The sequence below is a fragment of the Anguilla anguilla genome, chromosome 8 (assembly GCF_013347855.1).
Source record: "Anguilla anguilla isolate fAngAng1 chromosome 8, fAngAng1.pri, whole genome shotgun sequence".
NCBI classification, from domain to species: domain Eukaryota; kingdom Metazoa; phylum Chordata; class Actinopteri; order Anguilliformes; family Anguillidae; genus Anguilla; species Anguilla anguilla.
The window spans coordinates 54,809,046-54,820,182 of NC_049208.1; the positions used below are offsets into that span (position 1 = coordinate 54,809,046).

The following is an 11,137-nucleotide window of genomic DNA, read 5'->3' on the forward strand; positions in this document are numbered from 1 at the left end:
TGATCATCAAAGTGATTTTTCTTTACCTGTACACATCTCCTCCAAAAGGTTCAAAGTACTGCTCGTTAATGTCTGTTGTGTTCGGCCTTGGAACACGTAGCCCGACCCGGCATATGGTCAGCAGGAACACGGAGAACAATTGATCCGTGATGTTTCTCCTCATTAATCAAAAATTGTAATATACACATGCACATTATGTGTTCCATATGGTTTTATTATTTAAATTGATTTGAAATGGTTCTGCAATCCGCAGCTTTGCGGTGTATAGTTTATTATCCTAAAAATGTTTTTTATGGAAAAAGCTACCAAATTCCAGGAGCATCGTGAAGAATGGGTTTCGGCAGAATGCGCGCGCCCACTCATTCTATTCACCGACAGCCTGTTTGTAGCTACAAAACCGTCTGTCCTTTTCTCACACACTCTTACCGTCCTACGTATTTATACACAATAAAAATACTCAAACGAACGTGCAGCCATGTTCAAAATAATGTTTTTGAATAGTAAAGAATAATCATAATAATGATAATGGGAAGATGTGATACTCACCAATTATGCCTATTAGTCTCTGAAAAAAAATATTATCTTCTAAAAAAAAAAAAAAAAAGAACGGTAAGGAAAGCTGAGGAGTATGCGCCTTTCTGCTTTAAGTGCTCAGCGCGTCTCCCGTCCTCCCGGCCACATTTGATCTAAGAGAGAGTTAGAAGGTTTAAATGTGTTCTCGGGGCACAAGGCTGTCAGACCTTTTGGCGAGTAAGATTGATCGCGCGCAGGCTTCCAGACTCTTTGTTTGGGTATATAAGCAATAAACCGCGCGAGGCCTACCGTTCTTCTCTAGGTTTAAAACATACAGTTCTCTTATTTAGGAGGAAATAAATACCATATAAATTTAGCATACAATATCATACCAACAAAATTCTTCAATAAATTATCCTCTATTAACGACATAATATACATATATTTCAAACAAGCCGCTTTATTTTATCGAGAACATACGTTAAAAGCAAAGAGTTTCGTTTTTTTTTTTTTTATTTTATTGTTGAGAACAATCCACACCTAATTAAAAAATTAGGATTTTTATTTGAAGCGCAAACTGACTCGCCACACCTGGATAATCCATCCGCGCCGGTTTCTGAGGGAAAAGGCGCGTGCAGCCCGAAAGGTCAGGTAGTGGAATCTTGCCTTCCCGTGTGTCTGTTCTGCCTTTGTGTCTGGGGTCTACTCAAGCAAAAGCTATTATTTCCACCATTTTCTTATATTTTGTGGCATTTTAAGAGAGGGGGGCGGTTTTAAGACAGCTACGGCTCGAGCCTGTGCGTGCACTGCACATATGTATATGCACAGATATATATTTGAGTAGTGTACATATATGCGTTATATATGCACACTGGCGGCATTTGTTATTGTCACATTCAAATAATAATAAACAAATATTATTTTGTTCAGGAAATTACAATCAAATTATGTATTAGGTAAACAAATGACACTAATAATTGTAAGATGCACCGCCGGGTGTATAGAGAGAGAGGAGAGAGAAAGAGAACGAGAGAATACCTTCTGCATAACAATATTTGTCTGCAATACCTGTTTTTGTTTTTATAACAGGTAAAGACTGTTTCATGGTGGTATTTAAAATGTGGATATGCTAAAATGTGTCGTGTGTGTACGTGTGTGTGCATGTATGCGCGAGAGCACGTATGTGCGTGTTAACGTGACAGAGGCCATATACAGCCTAGCTTTCCCAGCATCCCTGGGCGATTGGTGTTTCCTGTCAGAACTTTCTAGATTAATGGGGTACTTTGTTAGTGACTGCAGGCTTTGCATGTAGTTGCTGGGCTGACTGGTGAGGCGCGAGGCGTTCCCCTGACGTCCAGAAACAGCACGAGAGAAGGAGGGCAGCAGGCTCGCGGCTGACGCGCGGTCCCGTTGCAATGGCGATTCAAAAATATAGCCTGTATATCAGGGCGGCAGGAAGGCAGTAGTGGACAAACTGACCAGAACGTGTAAATAAAAACAGTCCTTCCCCCCAGAACGAGGCGTTCCTTACAGACTTTTTGGATCAATCACGCAGACAGTGGCTTCTTTTGATTAAACCCCAAATTGTCATTGGGCAGAAGTAATCATGTGACAGGCAATTCGGTCCAATTTCAACCTTGTCTCCATGAATTCAATAGTTTAATAGTAGCGCGGTCCCCATACGGCCGTAATCAGTGAATTAGAAAAAATATATATTTGCCGCGATTTTATTGTTCAAAAAATAAAAAATCTGGGACCGTGCATTCTAATAAGAGCTAACTTTCAAACGCTCCGAGCGAGAGGAGATGAATTACGAATTTGAGCGCGAGAGCGGTTTTATCAATAGTCAGCCGTCGCTTGCAGAGTGCCTGACGTCTCTTCCCCCTGTCGCTGATTCATTTCAAAGTTCATCAATCAAGAGCTCGACGCTTTCGCACTCGACACAGGTCCCTCCGCCTTTCGAGCAGACAATTCCCAGCCTCAATCGGGGCAGCCACCCTCGCCACGGCCGGCCCAGACAGAACCCCAATGGCAGTAGCCCTCTCTCGACCGCCTCTCTTCCACCGGAGTACCCCTGGATGAAGGAGAAAAAAGCGGCCAAGAAAAATCACCTGCCGACGTCCACTGCTACGGCCGCCGCGAGCGGAACCGTCTGCTTCTCCCCACAAGGTGAGCTGCGCGCGTGAGTTAGAGAGACGGGAGAGTGGCGGAAAACTAGCAAGTAAAAAAGTGTTGTTTTTTTTAATGCTTGAGGTGGATTTAGGTCGTGCCTAACAAAGTTGGAAGGCATACGCAAATTATTATTATTTGTTTGGGGATGCACAACGCGTGGGATTTTCTGTAGACGTGAAAAGTTTCCCCAAACTTATGCAACGTGAAAAGATTTATTTGATTTCCACGTTGACCTTCCACGCCACGCTGGTGCCAGGGTTCTGATATTTGACAGTAATGAAGAGTGATAGACGGCCATTGCTCTGCGCGGCAGCTGACGTATTCATTATCCTGCCGAGCTGAACCACATTCCCAGAGCCTTGCTGCTATTTTGGGTTTTTTCTTTTTGATCAGAAAGCCGGTGAACCCCAGTGCTCGGTTTTCACAAACATTGCACCAGTTGCATTGGCAAAGCAACAATACATGTTTTTACTGCAATTGGCGGCCATTTTGTTGCAATGCATGTATTAAATTCAGTGTATTCTCGAGTGGTTTGTGATTGCACCATACAACGGAAATGCTGCGATGTTTTTTTCTTCCCCTGCTGCTGCTACCGTAGTTGTTAATGTTGTCACCGCTGACACGTTCTAGGCTCGCCCGAGATTCCGGACAGTGGCGTCGCAGGATCTCGCAGACTGAGAACGGCTTACACCAACACCCAGCTCCTGGAGCTGGAGAAGGAGTTTCACTTCAACAAGTATCTGTGTCGGCCCCGGAGGGTTGAGATCGCCGCCTTGCTGGATCTGACCGAGCGGCAAGTCAAAGTGTGGTTCCAGAACCGCAGGATGAAACACAAGAGACAGACCCAGTGCAAGGACCACCACGGCGGCGAGGGGAAGCCGAGGGGCGGCGAGGACGAGGGACCGAGCGAGGAGGAGCCCGGCTCCCTCTACGACCCACCCGTGAACAATGAGACCGGGGCCCTGTCGGAGAGGGACGGCTACCCCTTTCAGCAGAACGCCCTCGCTCCACAACAGCCGCTGAATGTACACAATGGAGAATCGCATACTTTCACCGTCGCACCTCTGCGCAGCAATGACAGCAATCTGAAACATTTTCCCAGCCCGTCGCCCACTGTTCCGGCCTGCGCGTCCACAATGGGCCGCGACGCGGCATCTGCTCTGGACAATGGCGCTCCCCCGGCCCTGGACGTTCCTGCTTTAGAGGACTTCTCTGTGTTCTCCGCGGATTCCTGCCTGCACCTCTCCGACACCGCCTCTCCCAGCCTGTCGGAGTCCCTGGACAGTCCCGCGGACATTTCTACCGACAGTTATTATTTCTTCTCGGACTCCCTCACAACAATCGACTTGCAACATTTAAACTATTGAAAGCGGATCTTAACAGGCGAATCCGTCAGCAAAAGCAACAAGAACTCTGTAGCCGCTTTCTTTAACTTTAATACGAAATGATCAGACCATTGTGTTTATGGCTACATTATAGATAATTAATAAAAATGAGGTAAGATTCCATGCTTTGGTTCGTGTACATATTTAGTTTGATATTTGAGCGACAAAAAGTAAATAGATTACTATCCAAAGGCAATATAGCCTAATGGCCGTGTAAACACGAAAAGACAATTATAGAACAATCTTTGTGCTTTTATTTTTGTATGGCTTTCGGGTACAATGTCATGAATATTTTTGTTAGAATAAAGCTGACTTGATACCAGTACCTTTTGGCCAACGTGTCACTGGGTCATTTCACGAAACTTTTTTTTAGGACACGAGAACTTTATAAAGAAAATTAAGAGAATGGACATATACCTATGAGTTATATGTATATTGCACAATAATATATACACATATATATACATTTAATGTATGAATCAAGAAAATATATTTTTTTTAAATGTGACTGAAAGGTTTTTAAAAAGATTAGCATCGGATGTTTTGCGATTGTTGTAATTAACATGTTAAAGACATACTGTGTGAAAAACTTAAAAACTAATATGGTAAGTGAATGTCTGAAACTTCGTTGTGTCCATTTTTAATATACACGAATTAGCTTCCCTTCCCAAAACACCTAGAAAATCAACGAAAAACAATTATTTCACCATTTTATTCGAGACCTGAATGCACGCAGTTACCCATTTCACAACTGCAGGTCTTCGAGTCCGAGTCGGCCCAGCATCTTCTAGAAAATATTAAATAAATTTTGATATTAACTTATGTCACAGTGTGGCTAAGTGTTTATAAATAAAAGCATTCAGTTGATACTCTGGGGGAAACCTCGTTTTTATTATGTATTTACATTCATTCGCGTTTAATATTCGATAATTACACGAATGTAGTTGTAAATTCGCTCCCTGTAAACACCTATAATCTGTTGTTAAATATAAACCAAATTACCAGCAGACTACACAACGTGGCTCGCGCAGAGAGGAGAAGACATGGCGGCAGTGCTGCTTTGCACTGCACGAGCTGAGGGACATGCTCAGGAATCTCCGGATGAAATTCTTCCCTAAATCATAAATCAAACCATTTTTATGAATGAACATGTCAACGCAGAGATCAATCGCTGAGGCGCAAACGCAAATAAAAACCTCCTACGTATTTGGAGGGAGCTGGGATATCCCAGCCAAAAGCGTCACTGTTCGGTAGTAATTCATTTTTATAGCGGTTTAACGCGACAGAGCGCGCGCTGTGTGTCTGACTGAAATAACCAAGAGTGGCACGCGGCGTAATTCAGGCCGGCTGCATCAAGCTGTAGACTTAAAAAAAATTGTTTTCACGTTCCTTTCATTTATTCAATACACCAATGCACAAAATAAATATTACACTTACATGTTATTTTATTCAATATTTAAATATTTTAAATGTAATATTTTTTTTTTTAATGATAAAGATATAACATAACCTTTCATTACTTTCTCTAAAACATATATAGGGACACCTATATAATTATTATATGAAAACACATATGATTGGATTTAATTTTTCAACAGCAGCACATAAAAAAACATTGTTTTTATGTTCACACTCGTTGCTCTTTTGTACTAGCTGCCTGATGCTCATGATTACATTTTATGGGCAGAATAAAATATATTTTTTGAATTTGCGACTCTAACATTATCACGCAATTGGCTGTTTCATTTCGCGTTCTATTTTATCGCCTCAGTTGCATGAGTGTACTTTACTCGAGTGGCTAATTTGAATCAATAGAGAGGCCTTATCTACGCAGAGCGTGGCGCGTAACCTTATTACATCCCACTGTTTCACGCCGGCCACGGAGTGACATCTTGCCAATATTCCCATCAGTTGACTCGTTCGCGGCGCGAATGTGTATAAACAGTTTCAGATAAGACGACTTTTCAGGTGGTGCTCATACACTGATACTTCCCAAGCCGGTTAGCACTGCAGTTCTTGCACTATGCGGACTCTCTTCCCTCCTAAGATTCCCCCCCTACTACAGGCCGAAACATGTCGAGCACGTAGGCGGACCTCACCCGACCAGGGTTCACCCAATCTGCGAACTAGAATGTGCTGCTGAAGAGCTAGCATAGCCTGTGAATTTATTCCACGTATTGCTTCAAACTTATTCGCTTCAATTATATGTTGGGCGTGGAATGTATAGCCAACACGAGCGCTGTGCTGAGAGCGCGCCTGCTTAAGACAGGCTGCTGGCGGTTTCAGCACCAAGAAAAGGGCTGAAGGTCGCTTCGTTGTTCTCGTAAACTGGGTCCAGGAGAGGAGCGCCATTTTATACTCGAGCAAGAGGCCGCGTGCTCAGAACGTCCACGGGGCCGTTCTTGTCTCGTTGAATCAGATTTCAGAGGGAGGGCACGTGCCGTCTCCCAGTGCATTTTGCAGTCTAGGATTATATTATATGACGTGTGCATCAGAATTCTGGAGGTTCTTTTTATAGATACATATTCCGGTACATCATAAATAAGGGAATCTGGACCATCCGGAATTTATTATGATATTTGACATTTTATTGTTTTATATCAATACGAGTGTTCCCGTTAAATTGACCTCAAAACAAAACAGACGGGCAGCATAGCCCATGAGTGTGGGCTACACTGCAATGTTTAAAAATAGCGGATGAGTTTCTGTTAAATTATTCTTTAAAAAGCCCAATGTAAATTTGTACGTGATATACTCGGGAACTGGATATACAGATATAAACAGTAGCATATTCGCGAGACATATGCTGTCAGCATCGCAACGCCCGCATCATAAATTCAGTCTGTTTTAAGTGCGTTACTATCTGAGCACGCGGCTATGCAGGGAATGCACATGTGCTGGGCGAACTGCCGCGAGGCTGTGATTTGCAACTTTTTTTCCCCTTTTTTTTTTATCGCGCCAGGGTGTAAGATTACGCAAGCCTCTCATCTCCATGCCAACAGCTGTGAACACAGACAGACACGAAGTTCGCTTCCCCGCCAATCTCCTGACAGCTCCAGATTCAAACGCTTCCAGCCTCAAGTAGGCCAGCTCAAGGAGGCGAGTTTACACTGAAACACACACACACACACACACACACACACACACACACATTCTCTCTCTCTCTCTCTCTCTCTCTCTCTCTCTCACCCACTCACACACACTCACACACCAAAGAAAAAAGTTCCGACATTATCAATGTTCGCCATGCTTGTCTACTGACAATATATTTGCATTTAAATTATTTCAGTTTAGAAATGTTGTCATCTTACCTGCTGTGTTTGATGACAGAGCTTATAGTCGCATCTTTTGTCAAATGGGGGCGGGGGTTATTTAACTCGTATTTCAGCCATTAGAAAGAGTCTATGTTAACTTGCACACCTGCGTCAACGTGCGACCAAGCGGCATGCCATTGTTTGCACTACTGATATTAGAGCTGACGCGCGTCACTTTGATCGGGAGGAGCGTTTGGAATTTAAATGCCTCTGGAACGGTGATCTGTCACCGAGTGAAGGGCGCGCTGAGCGATGTCGCGCGCTCAGTGGCTGACCCGAGCCACGTGACGGCCATCGTTCGTTCATATCGCTGACTGCTGACCCGATGGACGGAGCCGGCGAGTTGGCACGGTCATCCGGGGTGAGGCATCGTCAGTCCCGGGCCTGACAAAAGTCCAGTGACACCGAGACCATGCGGCAATGAGCACCTTCTTAGATTACTCTGTGATGAGCGGCGGCGGCGGGCCAGGCTCCGCCAGAGCCCTTTATCCAGATCACGGAGCCGCGGCTTTCCCTTCCTGCGCTGTCAGCGCTAATAACTGTGTGGAGGGTGATCGCTTTATCGCGACCAGGGGGTCATCTGGTGGCATCGCACCTCTCCCTCAGCAGCCGGGGTCCTACCAGCCGCAAGGCCCCCTGGGTATTACATATGCCACCCAACACGGCAGCGGCTCCAGCTACGGCGCTCAGGCTTTCTGTGCCAGCTATTGCGCGCTGAATCAAGACCTGGACTCCAGCGCCGGATACCCCCCGTGCGGCTCTATAGTTTACTCGGGGAATATTTCGTCGGCCGGGGCGCAGCATCGACGGGGTTGTGGTGGAGCGTCCCTGGACCAGCTCCAGTACACTCACGCGGCATATGGACAAGGGCAACCCAATCTGCCCTTCGCAGGATGCGCGAGCTCCCTGTCGCCTCTGCAGGTCGCGCGCCGCAGCTCGTGCTGCTCGCCGCTGTCCCAGAGCTCTCCTCCGGCTCAGACGTTCGACTGGATGAAAGTAAAAAGAAACCCTCCTAAAACGGGTGAGTGTCGCGCGGGCGAGGGGATTAAAAACTTTATTCAATCGGTTTAGTACAACTCTTAACGGAAACTGTGATGTGCTCAGAATGACGCTGGGTGTCGTTTTTTTTTAGTCATGTCCTTATCTCAGCAGTGTTTGTTCTGCCAGACGGCCCCTTTCCTGTTATTACAGTTGAGAACCGCGTCTTATTGCTGCAGTCAGACTCCAGATGTGGAAACAATGACAGCTCATCTTTCCCCCGTCAGGCAGAGCCGGCGAATACGGCTTCGCCGGCCACCCCAACACGGTCAGGACCAACTTCACCACCAAGCAGCTGACGGAGCTCGAGAAGGAGTTCCACTTCAACAAGTACCTGACCCGCGCCAGGCGCGTGCAGATCGCGGCGGCGCTGCGCCTCAACGAGACGCAGGTGAAGATATGGTTCCAGAACCGCAGGATGAAGCAGAAGAAGCGCGAGAAGGACGGACTGCTGCCCAGGTGCTCGTTTGGTATCGCCGAGCACGAGGAGAAGGCAGAAGACGACTCTCAAAAAGCGCTCTCTGCCCCGTCCACGCCATCTCCAGCCTCGTCCACGGGATCCTCTACAGCTGATCCCTATAGCTGTACCTAGATCGCACGTGCATCCCACTGGAAATCTTATAACGATTTAAATAACTATTTCCCAAAGCATTATACAATCAGGAATGCTGAGATAATCATATTTAAAAATATATTCGACGAGTTTCCAAGTCAGATGTATAATAGGGTAAACTGAGTAAATTATTACACGATAGACAATTATCACGAGCAACTGACAGGGAAAGTACCCAAAGAAATGCACTAGCCTATTCGAGCACTTACAGCGAGATAAAATCCAGTCTGGACCTTTAATTTCGCGTGTTGTGAAAGGTTGTTATAATTAACCAAGTGTCGTTAATAAGCCTCCAGGGGTCTGACAGTTAAGCGTTTTTACTTTTTTAACTAAAGGAGCTGCGACACCTCGTGATGCTGAAACGTGTGCGCGCGCACCGCGGCAGTTTGCACCTTGCACTAGTGATGGGCTTGGGTGCGCCCGAACTGCTCGAGAGAAGTCGCGCGGATTCTGAAGTCATATAGCCTATACTGTGCAGTGCTGAAGACTGACTACGCTGATATGCGCTGCTTTCTTCGAGTTAAAGTCAGTACGGGTCCTCCTCCAACCTGTGCTGGCACATTCTTTAAATACCTCGTAATTCCTACCTGGTTGAGTTACTGGCGCCATGGGACTGTCTCGTGTCCAGTGGATTGTTTATGTGACGTTTGCATGATGTCCAATGCCTCCCCGTGCTGTCTTTGACACTGGGTTTATCAGTTAGAAATGAGCTGACATCTGTTACCGTTTAAATGAACGCAACACAAAAATGTTTTTTTTTTTTTTTTTACTTCCTTTAGAGCGGAGCTTACGGGTCTGTGTATGTATTAAATCGCACTTGCTTCTATAACATACTGCTGTATGCTTCCATTTGTGTCTCACTCTTTATCTCCGTTAATTTCAGCCCAGCATAAAGATGCACAATGTTTATTCAATGTATCACAATGTAGCTATAGATAGCATCGCGTTTCTCATTCAATCCATTTGCAGTGATCTATGACTGACCTATTGACCTATTAAACATGGCTAGTGGATAATATCTCAGTTCGGACCAGGGCATAGGAGGATGAATCACAGTCAAAACAAATAAATCGAAGGCCTGTCCGTTTTGCGACCAAACCGAGAACCCTTTATTATGCGCGCATTTTATAACTGACGCACCTGAATGATATAGAATCGAGGGTGCTTGATGTTGGGAACGGCCTTATTCCTGGCCACATAGTCAGGTCTGTCTAGGAGGTATTTCTTTTGGATAATCTATTTTAGGAACAAATAAGTAATTACATTTAAAGCTAACTCTCGCGAGTGGCCAGGGTACCTAAATCTAAAATATTAGGTTAGAAGTAAGGAAAAAAGGTTGCTGAAATTCGTTACTGGAAATGGTTATACAGGATCAAGTTTCCTGTGTTTGACTTGGCCTAACTTTTAGAGTCGCAGCTAAGAGTTAACTCCGTATCTTTAAAACAGTGTGTTAATTATGTACACAAAGACAACACGAATAAGTTTTAGCTACGGGTAATGTGTTGTATTGTAGCTGTATTGCACCTCAATTCTGCTTAATGAACGTATTGCAAATGGAAGGTTTTGGGTAAATCAGCCATGCGCCCCTGAGATGGGACACAGTGACTGAAATACGGCTTTTGAAATAAGGCAAAATTATGTCTACAGTGCAGACTGCGTCCGGTTAAACCGGCACTGGCCAGAGGAGGCGCGTGGATTTATTTTGATCCCCTTTTTGAGGAAACGATCGCGTGCGTCAGCGTCACTGGGAATGACAGCCTCGTCGAGATTTTTCTTTTCGAAGTAAAACTTTCGCATGGATTAATTCCGCTGTGTAAACACCGAGAGTAAATATAGAAAGGCTCGCGACGGCGTGGCAGGAAGGACAGCGCGGGATATTCCTGTCTCTTTACTGAGAATTCCCGAGGTTCATAGGGGTGTGTTAGAGTTACGGTTAGGTGTGTGTGTGTGGTGTGTGTGGTGGTATCAGTTAAGTTTCTTAGTAGACACGCACTCCTTCTTAGTAATGGGTTTGATGAAATTCGAAGAAGTAGCATCGCAATTTCGTATTCAGTGTTTTTTAGAAGTTTAAAACCTAAGATGAAGCATTTTTCAGGCGCGTA

General features: G+C 45.1%; 2 protein-coding genes across 2 annotated transcripts; both read left to right on the forward strand.

The window, feature by feature from the left end:
- The first annotated feature begins 2,028 nt into the window (after positions 1–2,028).
- Positions 2,029–4,395, forward strand: LOC118233895 (homeobox protein Hox-A2b-like). Its single transcript, XM_035429979.1, has 2 exons — positions 2,029–2,682; positions 3,316–4,395. The coding sequence occupies exons 1-2, from the start codon at positions 2,319–2,321 to the stop codon at positions 4,050–4,052; spliced, it is 1,101 nt and encodes a 366-aa protein (XP_035285870.1). The 5' UTR covers positions 2,029–2,318; the 3' UTR covers positions 4,053–4,395.
- A 3,409-nt stretch (positions 4,396–7,804) lies between these two features.
- hoxa1a (homeobox A1a) lies at positions 7,805–9,822 on the forward strand. The gene is made up of 2 exons (XM_035430802.1): positions 7,805–8,405; positions 8,650–9,822. The coding sequence occupies exons 1-2, from the start codon at positions 7,805–7,807 to the stop codon at positions 9,012–9,014; spliced, it is 966 nt and encodes a 321-aa protein (XP_035286693.1). The 3' UTR covers positions 9,015–9,822.
- Positions 9,823–11,137: the final 1,315 nt, after the last annotated feature.